The sequence below is a fragment of the Fukomys damarensis genome, unplaced genomic scaffold (assembly GCF_012274545.1).
Source record: "Fukomys damarensis isolate Sample0158 unplaced genomic scaffold, DMR_v1.0_HiC HiC_scaffold_5, whole genome shotgun sequence".
Taxonomy (NCBI): domain Eukaryota; kingdom Metazoa; phylum Chordata; class Mammalia; order Rodentia; family Bathyergidae; genus Fukomys; species Fukomys damarensis.
Window position 1 is genome coordinate 61,476,270 of NW_022900917.1, and position 18,843 is coordinate 61,495,112.

The following is an 18,843-nucleotide window of genomic DNA, read 5'->3' on the forward strand; positions in this document are numbered from 1 at the left end:
ATATATATGTTTGTATATACACACACATCTGAACATCTTCAGTCCTCAAATTTTGCCAGTGTTTTTCTAGCTTTAAGTTAATTCTTGGGTTAGAAATACAAAAATAAAAGATCATTTCCTCCTTTGAACAAATTGAATATTAAAGGGAAATTTGGTAATAGAATTAAGCAAAGAAGCCTTTGGTGATATAACTACTTACGTCAAAACTTTCTTTTATGTTTGGTAAAAATGAATTAATCACTTCTGAGGACATGGTCCAAGTACCATATGCTAAACAGCTGCATGTGTTTGTGGTTTCACAGGAGATCAGTTGCCAACACCCAGACTTGCTGAGCCTGGATCCGGCTTCTGTCCGAACTGGCAGCCTGGCCAGTCTGCAGCAGCCTGGTGGCATCCGCCTGCTGGAAGAGGCCCTGCTCCACCTGGCACCTGCAGAGCTACCCGCCAAGAGAGTCCGGGGCAAGACCTGTCTCCCTCCTGACACCCTCCGGTGGATGGAACTTGCTAAGTAAGCTTGTGAGGGGCCATTCAGGAGAACGATGAAATCCACTAAGGCAATGTAGAGAAACCTTAGCTTCTTTTGTCAGGAAATTAACCAGTAGGGTAGATAGCAACCCTTTTGTACAATTTAATTGTTTAGACTGAGTACCATTTTATAAGTCATGAATAGTTGTCATAGGAGGAACATGTTGCTCAAGGAAAAATGATGTTAATTAAACATGCTCATTTCTTTGAGAATATAGTTGTTTGAACATAGTATTATTCCCCCAAGTTCAGCTTCCTGTAGAGTGTGGCTATAAATTATAGTTCCTAGTATTTTATGTTTTTTTCCAGCTTTGCTAAACTGAAGAGGATGATTTATTATTTTCACCAGCACTCAAACTTTTAGAAACAGTTTAATCCAATTACTTTATTTGGGGAAAACAAATTCCATTTTGTAGTTTGCCATTGTGGCTTATGTCTGATTTTTCTCTTACTGTGATTTTATCATATAAAAGCCTATGCCTGTTAGGTCAAAATTGAAAGTTTTTTGGGGGGTTACCGGGGATCAAACTCAAGACCTTGTGCTTGTGAGGCAGGTGGGGGAACCACTGAGCCAAACCCCCAGCCCCTCGAAGTTGAAATTTAACTTGAATAGTTTTTAAGTGATTTTTAAATTTTTTAGGTTCTATAGGAAAATATACTACAAAGTAAAGGGAAGGGGATCCTTATCCTTTTTTGCTGAAGAGTCAGTTCCTATCTTGGTTTGAGAACCATGATTGTATGAGACACTGGGGAAATTGAAATGGTTTAACTCACAAAATGATCTAACTCACAAAATTCAGGAAATATATGACTTTTATACACAGTTGTCCAGAATATGAAATAAGATGAGTTGGGTACTAAGAATGACATAATGCCAGGGCAATTCAGAGTGCCTCATAGCTAATTTGATTTTACCCAGGAATCATTTTATTTCAGTGCTTCAGATGTACAAGTGAACCGTAAGAACCTTCTCCTATGTGTAGTATTTTCAGGAAATGAGAAACCCTCATCATGACTGATTCCTAGGCAGATGGTTGCTAGGTAATGGCTTAAACTTTTTGTTTTAGTTTTGATGGGGACAGCAGGCGGTAAGTTCTCACTATGTTTTTCAGGCTGACTTTAAACTCACTCTGTAGCCCATGCTCAAACTTGCAACTATCCTCCTGCCTTAGCCTCCCAATTACCTGGATTACAAGCATATGATATCATGCCGAGCTTCTAAAAGCTTAAACTTTACCTATTTGTTTCTAACTTTAGTAAATACTTGCTCACTTATTTGTGTGTTGTATTTTTGCATTCCTTGAAAACAGTATGATGAACCTAATTTATCCTATTATTGCTGTATTGTGGTATCATTTAGACTGTGTTCTAATGAACATAATCCAGGTGCCTAGGGATCATGGCAGGGTATTCCCAGGGATCTCATTTCTGTGTTTATGGAAATTGTCTGCTCTCTTCTTCTCCTCAGCTCTTGCCTGTGGGCTACTGTTCTACCTCCTACCTGCATGCCCTTCCTCTGGTTTGTTACTTTTGACCTAGGATCAGAGCAGTAACAGAGCCATATCTTTCAGGTTTTTATCTAAATTTGGAATCCATGGGCTCACAAATTCTGCAGAGCCCTTTTAATAGAACTGCTGAGATTTAGTATCCAGGAAGGGAGCCAAAAGGCAAGGAGAACCAAGGAGGAAATAATCCTTGTCTGACTTATCAGGAAACTGCAATTCTAGAAGGAGATGGCATTTGGGTTGAGATTTAAAGATGTGAAAAGAATTTTCTGGAAGGAAGGAAGGGAAACTTAATAAACTTAATTTGATAATTTTGTGGAGGAGGATATTTATTTGACAAGGTCAAGCCAGATCCTTGTTAAGGTGAAGTAAATGAATATTCTAGCAAATATTATGGCTACAAGGAAATTACTTGTCTTTGCAATTGATATGGATCATGGATTTTAAAAAGGTATCCTATGATGAGAGTTATTTACTTGCTTCTGAGCTTTTTAATGCTATTCAAGAATCTCAGTGGGTCAGATGGGATCTCAAATCCTAGTTCTTTGAGGTATTGACAACAGTTTACACTCCCACCAGCAGCATAGCAGCGTTCCTCTTTCCCCACAGCCCCACCAGCATTTCTTATTGGTTCATTTCATAATAGCAGCCATTTTTCTGGGGTGAGGTGGAATCTCAGTGTTGTTTTCATCTGCATCTCTCAAATGATCAGTGATATGGAACATTTTTTCATATGTTTATTTGATATCTCTACTTGTCTGAGAAATGTCTGTTCATATCACGTGCCCATTTTTGGATTGGGTCTTTAAATTTGGGAGGTGTAATTTTTTTAAGTTCTTTGTATTTTCTAGATAGTAGACCTTTGTCTGAGGAACAGCCAGTAAAATTTTTTTCCCACATTGTAGGTTGTCTCTTCACGCTCTTAGTGGTTTCTCTTGCTGTGCAGAAGCTTTTTAATAAGAAGAGATCCCACTTGTTGATTCTTTGTGTTAGTTCTCATGCAACTGGGTATTTTCCCAAAAGAATTAAAAGAATCATACCACAGCAATATATTAGCACCCATGCATAGTTTGTAATAGCTAAAATTTGGAACAGCTTAGTTGCCCATATACTGGAGATTGGATAAAGAAAATGTGATTTCTTTTTTCTAAAACGGAGCACTATTCAACCATAAAGAATGAGAAATTAGAGATGTTTATAGCCAAATAGATGCATGTTGAGGTGTTACTCTTAAGTGAAATAAATAGGACACACGTGTAAATGCCAAATACTTTCTCTGGTGTGAGAAACTGAAAGTGTAAATAAGGATCAAAAGGCATAATTGATATTGTGAAATAGGGAAGAAAAGATTCAAAGGGGAAGTGGGAGGCATTGGGAAAAGGAAAAAAGGGAATGGGATTAATATAAGAAAAGGAAAAAATGAAAGTGAAGTCTTTATAAATAGGGAGGGGTAGAGGGGTTGAAGGGAAGGCGGGGGAATGGGGAAAAAATAAGAACCAAGATATATCATATAAAGGTACAAATTCCCTGTGATGAGTGTCATTATTTATGTACCTAAAATGTACCAATAAAATTAATAAAAATGTTTCATAAAGGAAGTTAAAAATTTTTTCAAAAAAATTCATTGTGTCATCTTCAGAAGCTGATTTAATGAGACAGTTTATATGTTGTTATGCTATTAATATTTTCATATTTCATTTTAAATGCACATTAATTTCTTCTGTATCAATAAAGTATTACAGCCTAAGGATAACTTCAAAAATTAAATTTTTATATTTTAGCAAAATAAAAACACTACACGTATTTACTTAATATAATATGTGACATCTATTTACTATCATTTCATTAGGTTACTTTTTAAATAATGAGTGTTCACTGATTGGACCTATTTTGTTGTTTTATAGGTTGTATAGATCAATTGGAGAATATGATGTCCTCCGTGGTATTTTTAGCAATGAAATAGGAACAAAGCAAGTCACTCAGAATGCTTTACTAGCAGAAGCCAGAAGTGATTATTCTGAAGCCGCTAGGCAGTATAATGAGGTAAAATCAGTCTAGCAAATATGTTGTTTAAACACTTGGTTCTGTGCATGAAAGATCTTTCTTAGGTTTTACACAAGGATTAATAACAGCCATATATGATTTTGTAATAACCACATGTATAATAAGTATTTATTTCTTACTCTTTTTAAGAAAACATTGAATAAAAGAAAGCATTTCATAAATTACCAAGTACTCTTAAACTGTCTCAGTCTTTCTATGTCTACTTTGATTTTATAATTTCTATTTGAGGATTGTTTTCCTTCGGTAAGTAAAAAATTTATGAGGAAGTAAAGAAGAATTTGAGATGATGACCATAAGTTTAGTTTTACACATTTTGGGTTTTGAGTTGCCAGCAGCTAAGTATAGATGTTGAACTTCATGGTCCATGGCCTGTGAGACTCTTTAGTGAAAATCATAGTTTTAAATCCTTTGCAATTTCTGCAGATATCCTGTATTTTAATTTTTATTCTAATAACTTGTGTAGTAAATAACCCACAGTCATAAACCAAATTATGGGACATTCAGTGTTCGCTCTTACTAATAGGCTTCACTAGTAAATTTCTCCAAGAATTGGCTTTCTCCTGGTTGGACTTTATATATTCATTTGTTATTATAAGATTCCCTTTGTTTGTTTGTTTGTTTGTTTTTACTTACTGTTACTCTGAATATTCTTTCTTTTCTCTTGCCTTGCCATACATTTAAAATTACTATCTTCATTAGAGTTTTTATACTCTCTGTTCCCTTTTAAAAACATATTTCAATTTGTATTCTTCCCATTTTGTAAAATAATCCTGCTAACTCTTCCCTGGCAGGCTCTCAATAAACAAGAGTGGGTAGATGGTGAGCCCTCAGAAGCTGAGAAGGACTTTTGGGAACTGGCATCTCTTGACTGCTATAACCACCTCTCAGAGTGGAAGTCACTTGAGTACTGTTCTACAGCCAGTGTAGACAGTGAGAGCCCTCCAGATTTAAGTAAAATGTGGAATGAACCATTTTATCAGGTGAGTAGAATTATTTAGGTCACTGAAATAAATGTTTAAGATTCAAATGTTTTCTACTTAATAAAATTATTTAATCCCCCCCCCAAAATAAGGTAATAATTGTGAAGCATTTGGATATTTATATTACCTGACTCCTCCAGCATGCTCCATAGTGTTAAGTCTTGTGTTACTTATAGCTAACCCTTTCCAAAAAAATTTGGATATACATTTTGTGTTTGTTTGTTTTGTGGTACCGGGGATTGAACTCAGGACCTTGTGCTTGGGAGACAGGCGGCCGAACCACTGAGCTAAATCCCTGACTGGGATATATATTTTAAATAAGTATTAGCATCCTTGGTATGACCACATAGAAGAATATTTTCTTTTGTCTCTTGTGCCGTGAGATTTCACTGGACACATACCGGAGGCCTCCTGCCCTTCCCACACCACTGCTGCCTTCACTGTGCTGTAGAGTCCTGAATCAAGGTTACCTTTTGCTACAGAACATTTTTCCTCTGTATTTTGTGGTTATGAAATGACGCATCAAATCCCAAAGAATATTATAAAATAGACATTCAGATTGACGTTCTGAAATTACAAGATCTTCATGTTCCGCAGGAGACATATCTACCATACATGATCCGCAGCAAGTTGAAGCTCCTGCTTCGAGGCGAGGGCAACCAGTCCCTGTTGTCGTTCATGGACGAGGCCATGCGCAGGGAGCTGCAGCAGGCGCTCACAGAGCTGCAGTACAGCCAGGAACTGAGTCTTCTCTACATCTTGCAGGATGATCTTGACAGGGCCAAGTATTATGTGGACAAGGGCATTCAGATTTTTATACAGGTAAGAGTGACCAATTTATCTGAAATAGACTTTTTGGTGTCTGTTGTGGGGCTAAACAGTGGTAGAGCAGCCATGAAACATACCATTTTTGTTATAGTTTTTAAAGCCAATAAGTAAATGCAAAAACATCACAAAAGCAAAATTTTAATTTACCATTCTATACCACACATTTCCTTTCTATTCTTCCCGTTTCTTCTTATGGTGCTCTTCACTTGTCCTGTGTCGTCATTTCTTTTCTTTCTTTCTTTTCATTTTTAATTTTATTTGTTTATTTATATTGGTTTTTTGGAGATAGGATCTTGCTATATAATTCAGGCTAGCCTCTAACTCACAGCAATCTTCCTGCCTCAGCCTCATAAGTGCTGGAATTATAGTTGTATACCACTATGCCCAGCTTTGATTTCTTTTAAATCACTTTCCTGTTTTTAAAAAGTTCCATTTTTTACTTTTTTAATTTATTTCATGATGATATTAGAGTTGGAACCAAAGACCTTCACAATGAACCGCATCCCCAGCCTTTTCTAAAACTTTTTATTTTGAGACAGGGTCTCACTAAATTACCCAGTCTGTGCTTGAATTTGTGATCCTCCTGCCTCAGCCTGCTAGAGTGCTGGGATACAAGGCATGTTCCATACTCAGTTTGTTTTTTAGTTACCTTTCTTATACTGTTACAGAACTCGTAAGAATGGATAGACTTTTCTGTGTGGAGTAGCTATGTAGAAGTTTGGTTACTTTGTGAAGATCATGGATTGCTCTCCCTAGTTAATTTTCTGCCATTCTTTCTTGCTTCTCTGAGAGTCTTCTACTCACAGTTGTGGGTTTGTGAGCCAGTGTCTTGTATAAGTCTATTAATGTTCATCACTGGCACATTGTTAATCATGAAAGCATGTACATTAATTGTTTTTGGTTTTAGTTTGCTATTTTAGTTGGTTAGTACACTCAAAAAGAAGTCTATCAGAAGAAGAATTAGCTTCTGTAGTTGGCAGTTTTACATTATAGGATGTTGGGATTTTTTAAAAATTGGTACTGGCTGGGCTTGAAAGTCATTAGTAGAGCACTTGCCTATCAGACAGAAAAGGGAAAGGAGGTAAAAACCAATTACAGTTATTTGGCTTGAGGATATAGCTCAGTGCTGGAGTGTGTGTTTAGCATGATAAGGCCCTGGAGTAAAAAAAAAAAAAAAGGGAAAAAAAACCCAGAGACAATGATAGCCTGATTACATTAATTTTATTGAGCCAAAGTATAATTGAAAACCTAAATTACTAAAATATAATTTAAACCATTTGTTGTTTCTGTGACCTAATTTTTAACTGCTCTGCAACACACTGGGTAATGTATTTGTAGGGAAGTTGCTGTATTTCACATTTTAGGGAACTATATCAAAAGTTTTAAGTAGTACATTTGATTTATAACAATATTACATTCTTTTTCTTCTAGAATTATTCTAGTATTGATGTTCTATTACATAGAAGTAGACTCATCAAATTACAGTCTGTACAAGCTTTAACAGAAATTCAGGAATTCATCAGCTTTATAAGTAAACAAGGTAACTTTTTAACCTTTTTTTTTTTCCTTTCTAATTATGGAAGTTTTAGGCCTTGATTTTTCGCTTAGTGGAAGTACATGTCTTCTCATGTATGGGTTGGAAACTGCCTTGAATTTGTTCTATAAGCACTGTACATATTTTGAAGCCATCAGAATAAATATGTAAAGTGGTCAGGCTCAGTTAATAGGACTGGGATTGCAAAGCCAAAACATATTGCTCAGAAGTGTTCAGAGAATGGGTAACTTCACAGGATGGGTAAGTAAGAATCTATAATTATGGACCCAGGCCAGGTCTGGGCCTGGCCTGAGGGGGCAGGAGGACCCTGAAGAGGAGCCTGAGTAGAGGATAGAAGAGAAATTGCAGAGCCTGCTGTACAGAAAGGCTATAGTGACATAGCTGTGCTGCCAGGGGCCTTTTCGAGGAGATTGGAGAGCCAGCCTGAGGGGAGAGCAAGATGCGGGGGCAGTGTTCACATTGGGAAGGCCTCTATGTTCCTTTCTGTAGGTTTGTCCCATGCCTGTGAGGGCCATCCAAGAGTCAGAGTCAGAGAGAGGCATTTACAAATCAGTTTCAATTTTTATTCTAAAAAATTGAAAATAATTTATGAAAATTTAGAGAAATATATTTTTTATTGTCATGTATTATTCATTAAGTGCTTTCTGTTTCAGGAGCTAGTTTAAATCTCTTTATCTCTGTTATCTTGTTTATATAACAGCCTTATGAGATGTAGGTTTTTCCCTGTCATATTATAGGACCCTAGAGAGATTAAATGATTTGTGTAATCTAATAAGTGAAAGATAAGAACCCAGGGCTTTCTGAGCTAAATTACTTTTCCTAAGCACAACTTTCTAGCATCAGACAGAAAAAAAATCTTCAAACTTTAGCAATGAGAAATTTGAATTTCATAAGGATTGTTTTGAATGCCTTTCCTGGACTCTTGAGTTCACATTGTTTCAAATATTAGTAATACACCTGGGCTGGGGTGATATTCCCTTCTTTAACTCAGGGGTGAGTCTTTAGTGTAGCTTGTGAGTGTTCACATTGGTAGCATGAACAAAGACTATAAAAAGTCCTGTGCTGGTTCAGATCAGGGCTGGTTTTTTTGTTTTGTTTTCAATTTTTACTGCAGCCCTTATGAAAACCTTTTCAGTTTTCAATGGTTTTTAAGACTTGGAAATTGCAGGTGAAGAATTGTGAACCTGTAGTAAAATCTAAAAAGATTGATGTATTTCTTTTCCCCATCTTTTTGTGTCCTGAAGTGATTGAATTTAAATATCAACATATATTATTATGTTTAGTATGGTGACTTATGTTCCTTTCGTGAAAGAAAAGACTTTTTTTTAACTTGGACGAGAAATTTTAATTACATTTCTCTTTACTAATGATGACCCACTTTATCAGTTGGTCTTGTTATTGAACTGTGAATATAATCACCCTCTAATATTATTTTTAGGTAATTTATCATCTCAAGTTTCACTTAAGAGACTTCTAAAAACCTGGACAAACAGATACCCAGATGCTAAAATGGACCCAATGAACATCTGGGATGACATCATCACAAATAGGTAAACTATGGTCCTTTTAAGTCAAATGTGGATTCTTTTCCAAAATCATCAGAATAATTCTTCCAAACTATACTTAGAAAAATGTGGAGTTTGAGCTTATTGTAGCTCTCTCATCATGCTGATTGCCCAAGTAAGTTGTTCTAACAACTCTGAGGGCCAACAGTGTGTTCTCTTCTCCCCACTCGCCATCTGGGGGTGGGGGGTGCTGCCCACTCACTTTGGAAGCACTGAGGTGCCACTGTTGTTAGAGAAACATGCTGTAGCTGGGAGAGAAGGTGGGGGCAGCCTTACATCTGCTCCCTTATGACTGACTTTTAGATAGTGGGATGACAACAAAAAAGATGCTGCATAATGATTTTGTATTGTTCTATTATTAAAACTTGAGTTTTTGACACTCACACCTCCTACCTCTCAGCTAACTCCCTTTTACGGTGATGTTCACTTTCTCAGGTCTGAGCTCACTGTCTTGTCCTCATCCTAACCTGAATTAACCCTGTGGGATCTGGAGGGCAGATACTTATACAGTACTTACCATGTACACAGGGAAGAGATAGTAAGTCAGAGAGGTTGTGAATTATTTTGCAAATATCTATAGGAAATAGGATTCAAGGACTCTGACTGCAACCATTGTATTCTTCTATTATTTCCTCTATATTTACTTATTCTTCATTGTGTTTGTGCTTGTTATTTTGAGGTAAGCACTTATTTGTAGAAAAGAAGTAAGAAAACTAGACTTGTCCTGTGTACCTTTTTCCTAGATTCAACAATTTTTTAAAACATTTTTGACATTTTCCACCCCTGACCAAAATATTCTGCAGTTCTCTTCAGGCTGTCATGTCACATGTGGGTGATAGTTATTTTGAATACCTTGTTAAAATGTTGCCTGTCTCTCCATGGTCCAATGCTATGTTTTTTTTCTTTGCAACCAGTAAGAAAGTAATGTGGGAAAAGCTTTGAGGTATGCAAATGTCCTGTTTCTCATGAGACCTAGCCCTCTGTACTATATTTGTGGATGATTTCTGGCTCATTCAATTTGGATAGTGATGATTGCAAAGTGATTTCTGAGTTTACCACTTGTTTCATGTGTATAAATTTGTGTCTTCTAAGGAAAAATCCTTTCATCTACCCATTAATTTCTAAAAAATTATCAGCAAAGAATTATGTGTTCCAATTTATTTAATGGGAAATAACCCATTATTGTCCTTATATAGTTTATATTTGTATTGTCTTAGATTAGTCCCAGGGGGCAGCCACTTCAGACTGATAACCAGACTCATCTTACAAAGTTTTCCTCCTGTTTTCTTCTGGAAATGTTATAGCTTTAGCATTTACATTAAGGTCTCAATCCATTGGAAGGTAGTTACTGTAGATAGTGTGAAGTAGGAAGAGATGTTAATTTTTTCCATATCAGTATGTAGTCATCTGTCCCCACTTTCAAGTTTTTTTTTCTTAGTTGAAAAAATATATGTGTATATTTATATTTCTGTTTAGTTCCATCAAACTATATGCTGATATAGCGATATCAGAATCTAGGATAACTATCCATTTGTCTTTACTCTCACTAAATCCAATTTTACTTTACTGTATTTTGAATTCTGTTATTAGGCACATATACATTGATTGATAGTATTTCATTCTGATGAAATGAGGTAATGATACATTGATATGTATCTGTTACTTCCTATGAAGTTATGTATAATGAAAATACCACCAGAAAATACTATATTTTTGCTTGAAACTGTCATACATATTCTGAATACTCCCTTCCATTTCATTTTTTGAGGCAGCATCTTGGTAGTGTTCTAAGTTGTCCTTAAACTCAAGATTCTCCTGCCTCAGCCTTCCAGAGTGCTGGGATTACAGGCAGGGACCACCGCACCCAACTTATACCTAGCCAGTGCTAATGCTCATCATTTTTTCCTAAAAATCCAAGTTTTACTCTGGTATCATCATCACTGGATATCAGCAATTTGATTAGGACGTGTCTAGATGTGGTTTTTCTTTTATTTTTATACCATTTTTAGTTCTCTGGACAGGTTGAATCTGTACATTAATGTATGTCACCAAATTTGGGGGTATTTGTCATTGTTTCTTCAGATGTTGTTTTCACACATTTTCTTTCTCTTTGTAAAATTTGATCTATACAATTTGTTCCATATTTCCGAGTCTCTTCATTTTTATTCCATCGTTTTTCTTTCAAATTAGATCATATCTATTGATCTGTTTGCAAATGTGCTCTCACTTTCCTCATTCATCTTCATTCCTCTGTTAAATGTCCAGTCTATTAATACTTAATTTCAGGTACTTTAATTTTCAGTTATAAAATTTCTATTTGGTTATTTTATGTTTTCTCTTTTTCTACTGAGATACTCACCTTTTCATTTCTTTCTGTATATTTTTCTTGACTTCTTGAAGCAAGAAATTTCAAGAAGCTGTTTTAAGGTCCTGATGTAATTATTCTTATGTATGAGCCATCCTGGAGTTGGTATCTGTTGACTGTCTTTTCCACTGAGAATTGATAGACTTTCCCTATTTCTTTTAGATTGTGTCTTGGAAATTGTGAATTTTCTCTTGTGTAAACACAACTTCTCACATGATTCTCTTGAAGGCAATCAGCCTAGTTCCATTTGGATTATGGGCTCTGTCTTGCCTCTTCTGGCACAGTTCTTAGGTCCATCTTTAAGTCTTTACTACTTTAAGTCCATCCTGTTCATGTAGCCCTCAGGGTAGGCTAGACATATATAGGCTCATGTCTAGAGCTAACAGGACCTTCTCTGCCTGTCTTCCCTCCAGGATTTCCCCTATCGCCTTTGGACTACATGGGGTCCTTTCCAGCTGCCTTTGGGAGGAATGCACAGCGTTTCCTTTAATATACATTCATTTGTTATTCAAATATTTATCAAGTGCCTGTTTCAGTATCACTTTTTACTTCTTTGTTCTTAATGATTAGCAAGGAAGGAATAGAGGAATGGAGGAAGAGAAGAGAAAAATAGATGAGAAATACGCTATAGTGTTTCTAAGAAAATTAGAAACAATCTTAGAGTGGACAACTTGGGGTGTGTGTGTGTGTGTGTGTGTGTGTGTGTGTGTGTGTTTCATATTGGGGAATGAATTCAGGACCTTCACGTTAAGCTATATCCCCAGCCCTTTTTATTTTATTTTTGTTTTGAGACAGGGTCTCAGTCTTCCAAGCTAGGCTTGAGATCATGATCCTCCTGCCTCAACCTCCCAAGGGACTAGGATTACAGGTGTGCACCACCATGTTTGTCTGAGTTCCTTGATTATTGACCAGAGATGAACTTTATATGTTAAATACGTTTGTTAGTGTTACGGACATAAATGAAAAATCACTTTAGCAAAATCATATATGAAATTATAAATGTAAAATAATATACATATGCAAATTATACTATTTATATGTAAATAAATGTGTTTATACCAACCCACACATAACTTTTAAAGTTCTCAGTGAGTATAACCTGTTTTGGCTTTATATTTTTGCCTATAGGTATAAGATCTTGATTGAGATTATTATAAAGAGAAAAATGACTTTTGATCCAACATAGGGTTTGTTACCTGTTCATTAAGAGAGAAAATTGCAAGTTGAAATTGCAAGTGTCTCGGTAGAAGCAGAGACACTAAGTAATATCTGGAAAATTCTGTTAAACTATCTTTTATGATCTTTTAGAAGTTGGTTTTTTTAACACTAAGTAATATCTGGAAAATTCTGTTATACTATCCTATATGATCTTTTAGAAGTTGGTTTATTTAAATGGATGCAAAGCCAGTGCCTCGAGTTTACATTTACAGTTTAAATGTGAGCTGAACCTTAGTAACTGTAGAATTTTTATATGTGCTACTCAGCTTTCTGAAAGTCAAACAATTTCTTTCATGAGTCTGACATTGTGTCTCACTTTGTTTTGTGTAGGTGTTTCTTTCTCAGCAAAATAGAAGAGAAGCTGTCTCCTCTTTCAGATGATAGCATGAGTGTGGATGAAGACGAAGGTCACAGTGACAGGAGGGATGGCGATGAGCTAGAGGAAGGAGTAACTTCCCTCATCCAGAGCTGCAGGTTTTCCATGAAGATGAAGATGACAGAAAGTGCATGGCAACAGGTGGGCCCCTAGGCTTGACTTCTCTGTGGTATCATGGAGCTGCCCAGGTTAGCTGTTTTCTTCATTGAATATGTATTGTATTTTTTCTCTTTATAACAAAGTAATGTATGGACTGGGGATGTAGGTGAATGGAAGAGCACTAGGCAAGTGCTCTACCTGTTTGATTATCTTTAAGCTTCACATTTTTTTTTTGTACTGAAGATCGAACTTGGGACCTTGCAGTTGCGAAGCAGGTGGAAGAACCACTGAGCTAAATCCCCAGTCCCTAAGCTTCAGATTTTAAAGCAAAGCTAAATGAGGCTGGACATAGCTCAATGTGAACACCCTTAGTTCATTCCCTAGTACACAAAAACAAAAACAAAAAGCAAAGCTAAATGAAGAGGGATTTCTTCTGTTAAGCAAGACTCTGTGAAACATTTAAAGTTATCCAGAAAACCTCCAGAATAATTTGCTACATATTATTTCGAGATATTTATTATCTGTTATTTGAAAAACAACATAATACTAGATTTGATCTCTTTAGGAGAATAAATTCTTGACAGTTAATTACAAATTACTTTTAATAACTCATGACAGTCTGTCACTTAATAATAAGATCCTTTCTGGGCCAGGGATTTAACTCAGTGGTTCCACTGCCTGCCTCACAAGCACAAGGACTTGAGTTCAATCCCTGGTACCAAAAAAAAAAGAAAAGATTCTTTCTTACTATCAGGTATACCTTGCTTATAAGTTCCATATAATCTATTACAATGTATTAAACCATATTTGAATATACAAGAGGAGCTTGCTATTTTAATGGCCCTGTATAGATTGCAAATGCATCTTTATTATTTTTCTACTAGGAATACTGTAATTAATACTGTGCTTTTTATAAGCTTAAATTCCCACCTGTAGATTTTTTAGATTTGTGTTAGGTTTTAGAAATTCTTACATTGTAAACAGCAAATGCAACTCAACAGCTTAAGCGACTAGCGGAGATCTATCATTTCCCATAAATGAGGCAACTTCTTCAAGAGCTTGTTCTAGGCACAGTTCAAATACTGTCTCCAAGGGCTGGCTTTGTCTCCCTGCATTCTCTCCTACCATGTTGTTTTTGTCCTGGCTTCTCCACAAAGACTTGGCAGCTCCAAGCTCACCCTTTGTCATTGTAAATAGATGTGGACAGGTCACATTACACTTTTCTCTGCACTGTGCCTTCCTCCACTAGAAACAGTTTCTCTTTGATTATCTTCTACAGAAAAGATGCTTCCTTTCCAGAAGGCATGAGTCCTGTCCCCCATGACTTGTTAGCTCTGATTGCAGCAGGAGGCTGCTGTGGCTCAGAAGGAAGTCAGAGTGCTCACTCCAAAAGAGGCAGGGGATGCTCCTGTTGCCACCCAGACATTTCCAGGTGGGGGAAGGACATGATGGGAGAGCAGGTGGGAGGAAGTAAACTATGAGTACATTAGTACATTATTGAGAAATCCCTTGAAAACCACTAAGACAGCTGAAATTCTCTGCAATGGCATGTTGATTCTTCAGTATTTCTCAACAGTATATTTGCATATAAATGTAGGCTAAATAAAGTTAGCTACCAATACAAGTAATATTAGAAATAAAGAAATAATTACAGGAATTCTTTGTATTTCAGTATACCTTCCCAATCTCTTTAAAACTTTTTTTTTTTTTTTTTGGTACCAGGAATCGAACTTGGGTCCTTGTGCTTGTGAGGCAGGCAGCAGGACCACTGAGCTAAATCTCCAGCCCTACTCTTTAAAACTCTTTAGAAGCACTGGATTTGTAGTTAGAATTTTGCATCTTTGTTGCTAAGACCTTCATTAGGTGCTAGAATTGCTGTGTGAAACTGCTATAGCAAAGTGAATCCAGGAAAGGAAGACACCCAGGGAGTCAGGAGGCTGTGCACAACTCTCTTATTACATAGACTGACTTGACTGGGATTGTTCCCAAAGATATCAGGCCCAGAATATCGGCAGGCTGGCAGTTTTATAGATAGGGTTGCAAGCAGGAGGTGCAGAAGCAGAATTTGCACAACAGGCACAGGGAAGTGGGGTGGGGAGAGGGGAGCAAAGTGCTCTAGCAAGACTTTCTGAGTTTGTTACACTCCTGTGGTGACAAATTACAGAATTTATCATGGCTATTCATGTACATTTTACAAAGAGCACAGTTAATCTAGTGAACCCATAGTTGCTTAAAAACACAGTTAACTCATAGTCCAATTTAGTTATTTTTGTTACAAATATATCTGTCTGCCTAAAAACTTCCTTTCAGAACAAGTAATTAAGCAATTATAATATGATGTTTGGGATAAGTATTGAAGAACAGTGACATGAGAGGGATACCTGACCTGTGCTGTATAAACAGAAAAAGCTTCTTAGAATAGGAGATGATGTCTAGTTGGGAATGGAAAGATGAAATAGGGCAGAGGGAATAATTTGAGACTCAGGAATGATCCCGGGCCCTTACTTGGTCTCCTGAGGGGAGTGAAAGTTGAGTTTTAGGTTCTGCTAACCTCCTGGGCACTCTTGTGCAACAAAGCCCAGGAAGCAGGAGGTTAGATATGGAGCTTCCAGATAGCACTGTGGCTGTAGTAAAGAAAGAAGATTGGAGAAGACAGAGCTGGCTGCTCCATGGACCAGAGAGATGCTGGGGGCTGTGCCTAGATTAGAGGTCAAGGAGAGGATCGGAGGACACAGTCTAGGAAAGAGAGGAGCTCAGATAGTACAGGATAGTACAGGAGCTCAGATAGTTTATCTGCGGGAAGGATGGTACCCGGTACTGTTCTGAGTGGAAAGGAATATAGGAACAAGAATAGTTTGTGAGGAAGATGATACATTCAGGACATGCTGAAGTTGTGAGGCCTTTAAAATTGTGATTTCCTTCAGATAGTTTGCCCATAAATCTGATACTCCAAAGAAATAGAATTAGGCTAGTGATAAATGTGAATGCAGTCCACATGTGTCTAGTATTGAAACTGGGAGTACATACAGTGACTAGAACCAAACCCTGTCAAAGACCAGCAGTTATGGGTGAGCAAGGATGAGGTGTGTGCAAAGGGACTGCATTAAATGATGAGAAAACTCAGTGACAACTAAGGGACCGTGAGCCCCTTGGCCACCATCATGTCAGTTACCAGTCTTTCAAAACAACGGAGCATGAAGGGTTGGACAGGGTCCTTTCTTATAAAAGGAGATTGATGTGGACTTTGGTGCAAACCATTTCACTGGAGCAAAAAAAAGTTAGGGTGCAGTGGGTGAAGGGAAGAGGTAAGGGTCTGTGGGGCTCAGGCAGGTGCTTTATAGGCATGACAGAGAGAAACGGAAGGAACTAATACATCAGGAAAGCTTGGATGCATGCAGGGGTGGTATAAATGCTAAAGTAAGTGTGGGCTTGGAGGTTGTCAGCACAGTTTGAAAGCCCAGGTGAATCTTCTTCATTGTCCCTGGAAGGGAGGAAGAAATGAGAGGGGAGATTGTGGTGATTCATTATTTTCTCGGAAGTAGGCCACAGAGCTGTTTGCTGAGAGTAAGTGGGGATGGAAGGGAAGAGAGTGAGGAAAGTGGAGAAGATAGGAAATGACAGCTGTAGAAGGCAGAGGAAGCTGATGGGCAATGCACCTGAGTTGCCTGGGGGAATCTGGGGCTGTACTGAGCAAAGTGCAGGAGCAGAGGTGGTATGCACATTGGTCAAGCCAGTGTGGTTTCGCAGGTGATGTGACACAGAGAAAGGCTTGTGGATGAGAACAGGAGAATGTGGAAGTGGTAGGCTTGTTTACTTTCACACAGAAGGAAACAAAAGGAGAAAGAAAGCAGGTGTAGTGCTGAGGTTGATTAGAAAGTAAGTGCTGCAGGGATGTGGTCAGAACATAATGACTTGAATTTAAGAAGTTGGTGGTGAGGATGTCTGGGTTAGATAAGCATTACTGTGTTTGACACTAAAAGGAGAGACTGTCCTTGTCGTCTCAGCCCTGTGTAGTGAGAGAGTAGAGCCACACAGAACAGAAACTGCATGGGCAGGTGATGAAGGAAGATGTCCAAGTACTAGGAGGGCACAATGAGAAGAGAGTCTGTATGGGGTGGGGACACCAGCCAAAGAGGTGTTTGAATTGCAGAGGGTGCTCTGGAGAGACTGGAGCCTCTTGGCAGGTTTGGGGATAGATGACAGCCCACTCAAGTGTGTGTGGAGGATAAAGACTGTATATCCTGTGAGGATTCGAAAATTGATTGGCTGGCCAATGAAAATGGTCTGGAATTATGGTAGTGGTTGCCTAACTCTGTAAGTATGGTAAAAGGAAATACTTGAAATGTAATCTTTTTTTTTTTTTCTTTTTTCTTTTGTGGTACTGGGGATCGAACTCCAGTCCTTGCGCTTGTGAGATAGGCACCAGAACCACTGAGCTAATCCCCAGCCCTGAAATGTAATCTTTATATGTGCAAAGATTAAAAAAGGTAGGGAAAGGGAAAAATGGGAAAAGGAGGCAAATAGATAGATTATAGATAAAATTATAAATAAATTGTACTTTGTCAAAATAAAAACTTGTGCCTCAAAACACATACTTAAAGCTGGGTGTGGTGGTACATGGCTATAATCCTAGCACTATGCGAGGCTAAGGCAAGAGGATTTTAAGTTTGAGCCCAGCCTAGGCAAATTAGGGAGGCAGGCAGGCAGAAAGATGTGGCTCAGTCCAGAGACCCTGGCTTTAGTCCCTGCTACCAAAAAAAAAAAAAAAAAGTGCATATATTGGAAGGCAGCTAGGCTCACCGCTATACCACTGATGCCACACAACAGTGCATATATTGGGAAAAAATATTTTCAGATCATATATCTGGTAAGGTTCTATTAATCACATCTAAAGAAAGCTTTACAGTTGAGCGATATGTCAACCCAATTTAAAAACAGGCAAAATATCTAAATAGACATTTCTCTGACACAGATACGCAAGTCATCAACAAGCACATGGAAAGATGCCCAATTCTCAGGGCAGTGAAAATCAAAACCACAGCGAGATACTACTTCACACCCACTAGGATAGCTACAATCAAAAAGACAGATAAGCCAGGGATTTAGCTCAGTGGCACCCCACCTCCCTTGCAAGTGCAAGGTCCTGAGTTCAAACTCCAGTACCAAAAAAAAAAAAAGACAAGTGCTACAGAAAATGTGGAGAAACTGGTACTGTCCGTATTGCTGGTGGGAATGTACAATGGTAAATCTGCAGTGAAAAGCAGTGTGATAGTTCTACACCTAGGTATATACCCAAGAGGAACACAAGCATACGTTTACACAGAAATGTGTATACAGTTGTTCACAGCAGCATCACTCAGATTAGCTGGAAGGGTAGAAACAACCCAGATGTCCATCAATAGATGAGTGAATACAAAAATACAATGTATCCATATTTGCAAGGGAACACTATTTAGTCATAAAGTAGAATGAAGGGCTAACACATACTATAACATGGATGAAACAGGAAAACATTATGCTAAACGAAAGAAGCTAGCACAGAAGCACCATATATTTTCTGATGCGTCGTTAGGGAATGTCCAGAATAGGCAACCCATAGAGATAGAAAATGGATTAGTGGTTGCTAATGCCTAGAGAGAATGAGGAAAGACTGCCGAAGGCCAAAGGTCTCTCTTTAGGTTGATGAAAATATTCTGGAATTAGGTGGTAGTGGTTGCCTGACTTTGTAAATGTGGTTAAAAAGAAAAAATACTTGAAATGTAA

At 37.6% G+C, this 18,843-nt stretch overlaps 1 protein-coding gene across 1 annotated transcript in view; it reads left to right on the forward strand.

Moving 5' to 3' along the window:
- The window catches only part of Prkdc (protein kinase, DNA-activated, catalytic subunit), a 147,917-nt gene that overhangs the window by 106,228 nt on the left and 22,846 nt on the right, over positions 1-18,843 (forward strand). Inside the window, exons 63-69 of the mRNA XM_010630323.2 lie at positions 303-508; positions 3,935-4,073; positions 4,886-5,074; positions 5,672-5,896; positions 7,334-7,442; positions 8,896-9,007; positions 12,936-13,122. Coding sequence (XP_010628625.1) covers positions 303-508; positions 3,935-4,073; positions 4,886-5,074; positions 5,672-5,896; positions 7,334-7,442; positions 8,896-9,007; positions 12,936-13,122 — 1,167 coding nt within the window. The remainder of the gene's footprint in view (positions 1-302; positions 509-3,934; positions 4,074-4,885; positions 5,075-5,671; positions 5,897-7,333; positions 7,443-8,895; positions 9,008-12,935; positions 13,123-18,843) is intronic.